Here is a 12,464-nt window from a genome sequence, read left to right as displayed (position 1 = left end):
AGAAGGAGCCTCCCCAACCTCCCTGCGCAGCCTGTGCCAGGGCTCTGTCACCCTCATAGGGAAAAAGTTTTTTCTAATATTTTTGTGGAACCTCCTATGTTCCAGCTGGTATCCATTGCCCCTTCTCTTATCTTTGGACATCACTGAGCAGAGCCTGGCTCCGTCCTCCCGACACTCCCCCTTGACATATTTATAAACATTAATTAGGTCACCCCTCAGCCTCCTCTTCTCCAAGCTAAAGAGCCCCAGCTCCTTCAGCCTTTCCTCATAAGGGAGATGTTCCACTCCCTTCATTATCTCTGTGGCTGTGCTGGACTCTCTCCAGCAGTTCCCTGTCTCTCTTGAGCTGAGAGGCCCAGAACTGGACACAATATTCCAGAGGTGGCCTCACCAGGGCAGAGTAGGTCAGGGCATTAGCTCCAGTTCATGACACAGAATTGGTTTCCCACCTCTGGCTGTGCCAGGCTAATCCTGCTGCGACGCTTGCAGAGCCTGGCCAGCATCTCATCACAGCCCAGCGCTGCTGGGTGAGACCCGTCCACCACCTGAGCCCAGCGTGTGGTGCCCTGCCAGCCCAGCCCCATCCTCCTCCCAGAGCCCATCCCTGCATCTCACACCACGATCCCAGGCAGGGAGCTGAGCTGCCTAAAAACTAACACCAACCACATGCCCGTGCCTTTTGTGATTCTTTAAGTGCTCCAGCATTCAGAGGTACAACTGCTGGTTAGAGAACCCACTGCAAACACAACAGTCTACTGACCACTTTGCACACTCTTTGAAATCATGGATGCTCCAAAGCGAGGTAAGATCTTTGCCTGTAGAGCTCTCTCAGCTTAGCTGACCTTCCAGAGTGTCAAAGGACACTCTCATAAACAATAAATAGAAATCCACTCTACTGAGAGACATCTGAGCTGGTATCTCTGCCACGGGCAGCAAAGTACTCAGTTTTCAGGGGAGAAGGAGAAGCCTGTGCTGGTGGTACTTCAGAAGGGAGTGCAGGGTGGCCTCTCCAGTTGCAGAGAAGCCCATCTCAAAGCAAGCAGGGAGGAAAGGAGAAGGAAATTCAGGTGAAGTGTTCATGATGTTTCTTTTCTGCGAGCTACAATTTCACCCTTCTTTGAGTCAAGTGAACACTACTTTTTTAATCTGAGTATGCTCATATTTTAAACTGCATTTTACAGAAAAATTAAATAGTCATCCTCTGAGGGATACAGTAAATAAATAAAAAAATATCTATTGTAGATGAAGATGCTTAGAAAACCATCTTTGATCTTGAGAAAAAAACAACTTTATCATGATTCAAGCTAGGTAAATTTTGCAATGTTTCTCCTACTACCCTGTTAACAACAACTTTCACTAAATAATTCATTTCTATCACAGTAAGATCTAGATTCGGCAACCATCAACCAAGACTATTTTGCTATAGAAACACAACATCTAAAAAGAGGATCACTCACAGACTTTGTAGCTTCTCTACTCTAATCTCCATTTTCTGAATGTTTTCTAGCAAGACTTAGACTATTCAGACTTACTGGCAAAAAAGCTTGGGATGTTCAAGACATGTAAAAGTGCAAATATTTCAAAATTCTAAATCAAATAATGGTAAGTGCAAAAAAGCTCATCAGATTTAGCAACATGCAATTATGTCTCAAAATCTGACTCATAAGCAAAGAAGAATGCATTTACTTATCCTAATTTTCTTCCAAATTTTGATCAAAATTTTTGTAAGATGGCCTAAAAGGTTTTTAAGACTTGCGCACATGCTTCCTTTTTTTCACCAGCTTAAGAGCCACAGCTAAACAACCCAACTCAAATGTCAAGTATTCCAGCTGAACACTCATAATTTCCTTTGAGGTCAAACAAACTGTAAATATATACTGCCAGAGGTCCAAATAACAACGGATTGCTCTGTCCTGACTTTCATATGCATGTGGAGCCAGAAGCATTTTAGTCTTATATTGAAAATGCAAAAGAAAGAACATACTAGTAGATCACCAATCTGTAAAATTCTCTAGGGAGAGAAAAAAAAAACATCTTGGACCCTGAATAAATTCTCAGCTTCCAGGAGCAATGGCATATTAATGAGGTCGAGACTTAGAAATCATACTTGAAGAACAAAAAAGCTAAAGTAGTGTCAGGAGAAGTTACTGGATGAGGGCATTTCGTGCTTTAGCACTTGTCAGAGCCAGCTTTTCAGGTTGCACCTCATCACGGGGAATTTCGGGAAGGCTTGCTGATGGAGAGAAGAGCAAATCACAGCTGGCAGGTTCGACTTTGCTGGAGATGGGAAGCTCTGAAATACATTCTGTGATGGAAAGGAAATTTCTAGTCTCGTCATATTCTTTGCTACCTCTTTCAAGTGAGAAGTCCTGGAGACAGATGGACCCGAAGTGCCCTTCCAAAGCTGTGCTCTTTGCTTCCAGGGGATTGCTCTGCTGAGTGGGGAGCAAGAGAAGAGGAGGGCACTAAAGCAACTGTTTAAAATGCAGCATATTTACGCTAAAAATGAGTGCTTGGTGACCTTGATCTCCTAATCACTTCAATATCTGGCAGGTTTTTAAAGAGTCCGTGTTGCAGTGAACAGTACAAACTGGTTTTAAATATTCAGTGTAATGCCTTAACTCTCTGCGGCTGTTACCATGTTTGAAAACAACATAAGACACCTTGAAAATCAACAGCAGTAGAGCCAGGGCACATACAATGAAGAAATCATACTTCACGGCGTTATTGCATTTGTATATTTTGTGAAGTCCCACCCACAGGTTGGAGGACGGTGCCCCAGCCCGTCCTGACCCGTCAGCCCCTTCTCTACCGCCCAGCCCGGCGCCTCCCGCGGCGGTTCCCCTCCTGCGCTGGAGGAGGCAGATTTGGAAGAGTTGTGGGACAGTTCATTTACAAAGCTCTTGCCTTTGCTCCCACAGAAGTAAAGTCAAGTGGGTGATCAGCAGTGAACAACTTATCTGAACAATTAAACTCCTCTTCTTGTTTGTGGATCTATAAATGAATCTCCACTTCTTCAAAGTCAGCCATGAAATAGTCATTAAATTAACATATCTCCATTTTTGTTTTATTCCACTAGCAAGGGAACATTATTTTAAACAAAGAGTATGTTGCTCTAGACTAGAGCGGCCAGACCAGGTATGTGACATTACATCTGCTTCCTGGACTGAAAAAGTAACAAAACTTTCCTGCTAAATACTGACATTTCAAATCCATAAACAAACAACTCAGGTACCCAACAACTCCGTGCAAACACCGGTATGAACTCAATAAAGTCTGTAAATTAGCTGTTCATCCAGCTCTGAAATCCACCTGAACCCAAGTATTTTTTTCACACAATGCCCACAAAGTCTAAGCTCCAGAAAGGGGAATAAGTATTTTTTTCTAACATGTTCCACAATGAATTGCCATTTTTAGTAGCTCTCTGGATTTCTGAGGAAGTCAATGAATGATGGAAAAAACACAGAGATTTCTCAGCATCTCTGATATTTTTTTGGTGCACAGAACTACTTTTAGACAAATCAGACAGAAAAAGAAAACAAAAAGAATTATTATCTAAGAAAAGAGAGAATAATATCTGATTTAAGTAATGAGTAAAACAGACTGAAAATATTCTGTTGCATTTATAAATAGTAATTTTATCCTAAGAAGATTTTGGTTAGATGCAATACACTGGAAATTCACTTTATACCTGAAGGTATATGCAATTAATATTTTAAGTGGTGTTGACTATACACAACCTTTTTAAGGACACTCTCGGAGACAGTTTTAATATTTTCCAGCCAACCACAATAATCCATGGAGACTTTCACACACTTCTGTTTTCAAGTCTTTAGCATCTTGCAAACTTTGGGAACAAAGCTGAATTCATTTCAATAATTGATGACTCTTTTCATTACTCCCTTTGAATAAAGTTATTGAAGGTAAAGTAAATGGAAACTAGACTCCAGATCAGGTAGTTGCACTCTCAAGTAATCACACAATTAGGAAACTCTATATCCACTGCTTGTTATTCCCAGCAGGGGATTTTAGGAAAGAGCTATGAATAATAACAATTTAAAATTAAAGAGCTGCTCTCTCCCTGTGGGGCAGAAGGACTGGTGTACACGCACACAATTATACTGGTTTTCATCTGTTTTTCAAGTATGTGGACAGTTTGAGTTGGATTATCTGTGTTGAGGGCACATTTCTCTTGAGTATGGATAAGGTTAGGAAGAGGGACTCCCTGCTGAATACTCTTGGCTAAATTAATTTATTCTACTGTCTCGGAGGAGAATGCTTCAGTGACCCAGGTCTGCTGTAAGGGCTCTTACCACATCTCACTTGTGGCAGAGGAAGACTGCTCAACAGCAGAAGAGAGCCTTTGAGTACAAGCCAAGATGTGGGCTCTCCAGAGGCCTCTTTCAACCTACTGACCCCAGGGACTGGGTCCTACCACCAACACAGCCTTTGCTGGTCACAATTCACAGACAGGTAAAGGGAGCCTTTCACATGAATGCCCACATCTAGCTGTGCACGTTCTCTACCCCACTCATTAACCATTTATTTTCTAGCTTACAAAGATGCAGGCAGTCCATCAGAAGATTATCAAATGCTTTACAAAACTAGTTCCCCATCATAGACACACTAGGTAGAACGAATATTCTGGGCCTTGGATATTTGCAAACTACCTGATGAACAGAGAAAAAAACCAAAGAGAGAATGCACAACTTTAAATCAGGACGTGATCATGGATAGAAAGGAACAATCAAATTCATCCGAATTTACTTGCAACAAATAACCAGCTTTGGTCATTTGCTTTGTCTCTACACATTTATCTTTGAATATCTAGGCATACTTACCAGTTTACAACTGCTAAGCCATTCCTCCTGTTATCTGGCACTGATAATTTCAGCTGCAGTGAGCCAATTACCATTTCCACTTGCATGACAGGTGGACCTCTGTTTGAAAAGGTTGTGACCCATGCTCTACCCTAGGTTGTAATTCTTCTCTCATTTTAATTCATTAGCTGCACATATGCTGCAGAATTTAAATAAGAAACTCTCCCGACTGCAGAACACACTGAGTTTCATTTCAGTGAAATGAACACTCGCAAATCAAAACAATATTTGCTTTTATAGGACAACCATGAATAGAAGTGTTAGAGAGTTATTTGATTAAAATGTGCCTGTAACTGATGAATCATGAAGTGTTTTCAAAATGGGGTATTTTTAAACAGCAAACATTGTTCTTAAGACTTTTGTTTCCATATAAAATAAATAGAGTTATCCTTACTGTAAGCTATTATAATTACATGTAAGAAAGAAAAATGAAGGATCATTGAAAAAGGAGCTATCACAAGGGCTACCTGTACTACAGACGTGCCTCTCTGGGTAAAGCAGTAACCAGTGAGGCAGCGCTGTGCTCCGTAACACAGCACTGCACATTTCTTCACGTGCACCTTTACTATTTACACACACATTTTCTAAAACCTCCTATCACAACATCCCCCAGCCCTGCATCCACCCACAGCTCCAACACCCCAGTAACACAGCTCCGGGGAGAAGAAGGGCCATATTTACGGGACCACATGCACTTCCATTTCTCAAACACAGACTGTGAAAAGGCGGCTGTGATGGCAGACCCCCAAAATCCAAACTGCCTCCCATTCGGTTGTGAGCAGCAGCCCTGAGCAGGCTCTGACACCAACGCTGCAACTCCTCTCAGTCCCCGCTTGGGCTCCAATCCCGGGGGCTCGCTTCTTCCCAGCCCCAGCCCCGGGAATGGCCCCTTGGCGGGGGAGAGGGGACGTTTTGTCACCCCCAGGGCTGCAGCTCCCTGCACAAAGCCCTTCCCTGGGATTTTATCTGCTTGCCAGTTGTTCGCCCAAGTCTTGGCTCTGGAGACTCAGACCAGGGGCAAATGGAACCAGCACTGCCTTGAGCTCCTCTTTAAATAAGAACCATCATAGAGCACACAGATCCCAAACCAGCCCACTTTACAACCTTCTCCTTACACTTCCCTGTAACTTTCTAAGCCAGAAACAAAACCCGCAGCAGGAACATTTCATTTATTAGTAAGCAAAAGCGACTAACTTCATTACTAATACATCGTTTGCTCAAACTGGCACAAAACAAAAAGGTCTGTGTTTTATTCATGGGCCGTCCGTGATCCTCACGGGCCCCAGCTTGCTCTGCAAAACATGCAGCTGCCACCTATTTCATCAAGCAGTGGCCAAGAGCGGGGCGGGAAGATGGAGAGGTGTCGGAGCTCTGGGAGGAAGCTGGGCAAAGACAGGAGTTGGGAACTGGGGTGCGAGAGGGGAGTCCCTGGCACCTGAGGACTTTCTTTGGATGTCACCATGTCCTCCAGCTGGGACACTGTCCTGCATCAGCATCCATCATCAGGGACATCATCCATCAACACATTGTTTTTAAATCACCACTGCCTGACATTAAAAGACCACACTGAAAAATTATCATAAAAGCCTCCACGTGAGCTACTGACAAGCCAGAAAAATTACATAACTGGAGTAGTGTTTAAGCACTTTTTTTTTTAAATGATGAATACACCAAAGTGTTGAGGTGGTAACACCTGGATTAACTTCTGCAGGGATCACTCCAAAGAAACCTAAGAGACTTTCCATTTAGGAAACCATGTTTTAAAATATGGAAAAACAGTATTTATATTCTTCAGCAGAAAAAACAGTGATTAGAGAAGACAGGACAGAAATGCGAAGCTGGATGCCCTCTCCTTCCAACTATCTTCTTCACAAAGAGAGTGCTCATTTCCAAGCCTGGCCGCAGTGCCTCAGTGAGTTTGAGGGGCTCCAACTGCTCGGTGCCCTGGGGACTCGTGGCCCCTCTCGGGGCAGGCAGGCTGTCCCCACTCCTCTCGGGCGGCTCAAGAGGGCTCCTGGCTCCCAGCTCAGGGCTGGGCTCTCCTGCCCCTCATCCTTCCCTCCCCACCCCTGCTAAAGACAAGTTGAATTCAGTGAATAGTGTTCACGGGGGGAAGCTGGTGAGAGGGAGGGAGGATTCACTTCAACAGTCAGTGTTGTGAGTAGATGCATTCTCAATTAAAAATGTTCTATTTAATTCAACCTACCACATTTAATTATTATTTTGACTTCAGCTCATGATGACAGATTTTTCAGTTGAGATGACAGATCTGTCATCTGTCCAGCTCTACATCTAAAGGAAGAGGAAAACAACTGTTCCCAGCCGGAGGGGAAAAAGCACCCAGGAGGTATGTGACCTCAGGGCAGGGATTTTGGGCTACAGACAGGGAAGGAGAGTTGAGAGGTCTCCAGCAGCACAACACGTGTTCCCAGGGCACATAAAAAGTACTTTGAGTTGGCTCTTGTCAAGGTTAAAGCAGAATTTGATGGCAACACGTCAGTCTTGTTTTCATCAGGCACAAGGTCCAGCCTCAGAGGTGTTCAACTCCCACACAGGTCAGTGCACCCTACACAGCCTCTGCACCCTGCAGCACTGGGTGCTGCTACTCCTGCGAGCACGGCCGTACAGCAAACCCTCTTTGGGGAAGTGGAAGGAGGATAAAACAGGGAGAGACTGTCAGAACCAGGGGTATGAATATGAAAAAGAGAGATGAAGATGTCATACAAACTATATTAAGGCAATGGCTGATAAAGGGAAGTTCTAAGTCACTGTTGTATTTCTTATATTTTTGTTAAAAATATGAGTATCACAAATGCAATCATATTTTTTCATGTGTCACTTGCAAAATAAATGATATTTCACTGTGAGGTTGACAGTGTAAGAAATGCAATTAGAATGATTTGCATATTAAAGACATTATTATGTCTTCATTGTAAATATTTCCATCATGATGAGTTTGAATAGAATCTTTGCAAACAGAAATATAAATATCCTCCTGCCAGATTTCACATAATCTGAAATCATGCTGTGTCAAGCTGTCAATTTTAAGAATTCTCCTAAGCCATGACAAATCTCATTTTAATCTCTCTAAAGACTCATCTGATTTTACATAATTGAAAATAACCACTACTTGGTAATGTGTTAATTTTGATGTGCAGTGAATAACATGGTGCCAGAACCCTTCCAGCCAACCACTGTTTTGAAAAGCCATTCTAAGTTTTCAATCTCCAGACTGCCCAGGGCTACATAAACCTTTACAATGCAATTTTTAGCTATTGTTTAATACTAAATATCCCAAAGTATGTCATTTCCTTTTTCCTGGGACTGATTAGTGTGTCTTCCGTAAGAAAGATAAGCAAATACAACCTCATTAATGAGCTATAAAGTTGAGATAACAAAAAGCACCACTAATAGCCCAGTCGCTGTCGGACTGCTTCTCTGTGTAGAAGCCTCCTATTAGAAGAGATGAATCTACTCAGCAGCATAAAGGACCCTGCACTTCTTTGCTTCTATTTGCATATATTAAAAAATAGTCCTGGCACTCCAGAGAGCACGGATAACACACTTCAAGAACGGAAGGAATGACAGCAGCGTCCCACCGCACCAAACCAACAGATATGCAAACAGAGGGGACTCGGGTTACAGTGCTGAGTCTCAAGAATATTCATAAAATTTCACTGCACATATAAGTACATAAATCAAAATAATACGGTGCAGGAAAGAGGGACTTTCAACTTGTTTTTGCAAACTTTGCATTAATTAGGAAAGGATTTCTCAAACACCCATGCATCCCTGAACTTTGTGCTAGGAAGACCACTTATTCCAAATGACAAGTGTATGGCTGCATGCAAAATATTCTGAATTTTTGGTTCTCTAGATTACTGTTAACCCAACATTATTCCCGCCTACCTTGAGTTTCTAAATGGAATTACATGTAGCCTGCAGCTTGAAATCTAAATGAAAAATGTAGCTCCAATTGAACCTTAAGAAAAAAAAGGCAAAAGTTAATGAGATTTAAATTAGTAACAGCCAAAGCTTTCCCTTAAAGAAAACATTATTGATTTTAAAGAGCTACCTAATGAAAAAGAATGGCACTCATTTAAGACTTTGCATGAGCTACATTAGAGAACCATTTATAATAATAAATAAGGATATGCTTTACTTTACAGTGCAATGAATCAGCAAAATTTATGTACATATTTTTATGAGTTAGCTACACATTCCTTAAGCCTTTAATCACAGTTTTTGATTAATTCTTTACAGTAGTAAAGAAATTACACTTTCTAAGGCCCAGACTATTAAAGATAAGTAAGCATATATCCTCTATAGGAGTTAAATACCTACACAACTCTGGAGTTTATAACCTATTTTCTATTTATAAAATGGAAATGGATACTGTTTCCCTTTATTCTTTATTAAAGGATACTTCTATTTTAAGTTAAAGTAACTAATTATTGGAAGAATTCTCATGCTATGAATGCTCTGCAGTTTCTATATAGTAAGTACAAAAAATCAGTATCGCCAGGAGTGCATATGTGTGTATATACACTCTTTGTAAGTTCCTTAAATAGGAAATTTGTGAAGCTGCTGGGTTTCATATATTTTCATTCAAACACTATTTTATACAATCAGAAGATACTTCATCCTATCAGTACACTTCAGGAATACAATATTGTGATCCTATGACCTTTAAATATGGAACACCGGTGACCGTACACAGGTAATTATCTGGTTGCATTTTGTGTTCTTACCAAATGCAGTTACCTCTCAGGGAACTGCTATGAAAACAGATGAAGCCCAAGGTACTCCAAGCAAGTTTCAAATGACTTTTAAAACTAAACTACTTATAAATGTCTCAAACCAAGCTTGTGCATTCCAATATAGTACAGAACGTGCAAAGGTTCCCCGTACAATACCAGTGAGTGCCACAACCCCAGCACAGCCCTGTTGGTACCATGCAGTGCAGCGAGACATCGTTTCACAGAGGAGATACCACTTGTCAAAACATGTCTGAACTGTGAGACTTCATATTCGCTTTGTTAAAGCAAAAGACAGATTCACAAAGAGAAGCATTTATTTTTAACAAAAAACATTCACACACATTAATTGCACCTGCCGCAAGACCGTGCCTTGAAAAGATTCTTTAAAGCAACTGAATAAAACTTAATCAGTCTGTTTGGCAGAACTAAACGCTACGCCTGCCTAATTGTGGGGTGATTTGTAGCTCCCTGGCAGACCTCCTCCCCGACCTTTAACATCCTGCTATTGCCCATCTTCACATGATTTTGGTTGTCTTATCAACACTACTGTTACAGCAGCGCAGCTCTGAATCAAAACCTAGAGAAAGCACATTTCCTCAGGAGGACATCACCCAGGCTGCAGGTACGCACACGCAGGTCTAAGATAACGGCTTGTCTTGAGATTGCTCCAAAGCAGACGTGAGGTTGGGACACATCCCAGCCATCAGCAGAACCCCAGAACTCAAGCTGGTCTGAAGCAAACCCGCACAACCCACACACCCTTTAGATGCACAGGGTGCCCTAAGATAGGACTTTCTATTAATTTTGGAAGCGATACGCTTCCGACTCTGTGCATTAAAAGAAGAGCTTCCAGAGGCAAGCCAACTCTCAAACACTCTCAGTTCATCTTTGAGAAGAGCTTTTGGTGGAGAGAAAGAACTGTAAATGAAGTACATTAAGCTGGTTTTGTACTTTGTTCTTCCCTTTCTTTAATTATGAAGCAAATTAATAATTGCAAGCGTTGTGTTAAGTGCAGCATTCCCTAAGGGCTGACAAAAAAAAAATATTGAAACTTCAGGAACTGCATCCCTGAATGGATCTTAAGGGAAATAATTAATAAAATCTACCCTATCATTGCTTGTTTCTCTAAACTATATATTTCTGTAATGTTCAATAAAATTCCTTGGAGATCAACAGAAGTCAGTCCTTTCTACCCTACACAAATGTGACCAGATTACACTGTACACTGACAAGAAGCACCACAAAAGAACCGTGATGGCTGGAGACCAAGAAGGATGAGAACAGTCCCTTCTGTAACCCCAGCTCTGATTCAGACCTAAGCCAAAGGGACTAAGAATTACCAGTGGACAGAAGGCATCAGCTGGCAGCAGAAACAGTCCTAAATTAAAGAATAACCTAAGCTAGATCTGAGGGAAGCAATAAACAGCTGTTACTCATGCTGCTGCCATAGTGATTTTAACATAAAAATATTCCTGAATTTTAAAATGTTTCTCTTGCTTGTATTTGATTCCTCTTTATACCACACTGATTCTTTTCAGTTTTTTCATAGTTGATGCAGGGGTCATTTTCTGATGTGTCACAGACCACAGTTCAAGAAACCCCAATTTAAAATCTGCTTTTCAGCAAACCAGTTTATACAGAGCTCAGCCGCCTTTGACAATGTGCAGCCTTGTACTTCTTGTACAACCCTCTAGATTTTAACCACTGCTGCCCACATTCAACAAAGAAAGTTCAGCACCTCACCTCTGACAAACCTTTCACAAGTAACAGGCTTCCACAAAGTCTTTCCTTTCTTTTCCCCTTCCTTTTCCCCTTCCTTTTCCTTTTCCTTTTCCTTTTCCTTTTCCTTTTCCTTTTCCTTTTCCTTTTCCTTTTCCTTTTCCTTTTCCTTTTCCTTTTCCTTTTCCTTTTCCTTTTCCTTTTCCTTTTCCTTTTCCTTTTCCTTTTCCTTTTCCTTTTCCTTTTCCTTTTCCTTTTCCTTTTCCTTTTCCTTTTCCTTTTCCTCCCCCTCTCCCTTCCCCTTCCCCTGTATTTCCTACAGATTGGGGTTTTTTTTGCATTGTTTCAACCCACAGAGTTTAACTAGATTCACATGCACTCTGTACACCAATAAAAACTTCAACACTTGGACATTTGAAGTTTGCCTTCCCCCTCAGGGGCCCTTCAGAGGAGCGTATGCTCTGTTTTAAACATTCTAGTGGGGATTCCTACAAGCACCTTGCCCTTTCTGCCTGCAGGAGGATTGCTGCTTTCATTGCAAAAATATTCTGGCCATACACACCCAAGCTTCCCTGGTGAAATGATGTACAAGAGAGATGGTATTTCTTTGGGGAAGGAAAAGATGGTTTTTCACAAGGTGATGATTGAATCATTGGAGCATTCATTATGTCTGTAACTTTATCAAGTCTCTTGTGAGCTTTGACAAAAGTTTCAGAGTCAGAGAAGACCAAGCATTGAGCTCTTTAAGCCTCAAGCTGCAAATGAAAGAAGACCTCCTACAGACAGTATCTGAAAATCATTTCTTCCAGCCTTGCGAAGGTCAGGCTTTCTCTGATCTTACATCCCTCCGACTGGTGAAGGCTACCTTAGGATGGCTTTCTTGAGGAGACCAAGTCTGACCACCATGCAGAGGCAATATTACTATGTTAACTAAATCCCTTGGCTATTAAAGATGCAGGTTCAACTCTGATTTTCTTTTGTTAGAAGAAAATTGTCTAGTAAAGACTTTGTCTAAAGAGCTTTGTTAACACCAACACTTGCAAAACAGCTAGGCTTATATGATATTTTCCATTCACATGTTCTGCTTTTATGCCACTTAGCAATG

General features: G+C 41.5%; 1 protein-coding gene and 1 long non-coding RNA gene across 2 annotated transcripts in view; both read right to left on the bottom strand.

Moving 5' to 3' along the window:
* LOC104273109 (X-linked interleukin-1 receptor accessory protein-like 2) overlaps positions 1-1,841 on the bottom strand; it is a gene marked incomplete at its 3' end in the record, with an annotated part of 28,786 nt that extends 26,945 nt beyond the window's left edge. Inside the window, exon 1 of the mRNA XM_009868318.1 lies at positions 1,765-1,841. Coding sequence (XP_009866620.1) covers positions 1,765-1,841 — 77 coding nt within the window. The remainder of the gene's footprint in view (positions 1-1,764) is intronic.
* A 3,844-nt stretch (positions 1,842-5,685) lies between these two features.
* LOC104273108 lies at positions 5,686-9,824 on the bottom strand. Its single transcript, XR_717809.1, has 3 exons — positions 9,813-9,824; positions 6,869-6,872; positions 5,686-5,701 (listed from the first exon to the last, which is right to left on the bottom strand). It is a non-coding gene; the product is annotated as an uncharacterized LOC104273108 (long non-coding RNA).
* Positions 9,825-12,464: the final 2,640 nt, after the last annotated feature.

The sequence above is a fragment of the Apaloderma vittatum genome, unplaced genomic scaffold (genome assembly GCF_000703405.1).
Source record: "Apaloderma vittatum isolate BGI_N311 unplaced genomic scaffold, ASM70340v1 scaffold11214, whole genome shotgun sequence".
NCBI classification, from domain to species: Eukaryota; Metazoa; Chordata; class Aves; order Trogoniformes; family Trogonidae; genus Apaloderma; species Apaloderma vittatum.
The sequence above is the reverse complement of the archived record's forward strand: the minus strand, read 5'-3'. Positions and strand labels throughout refer to the sequence as shown.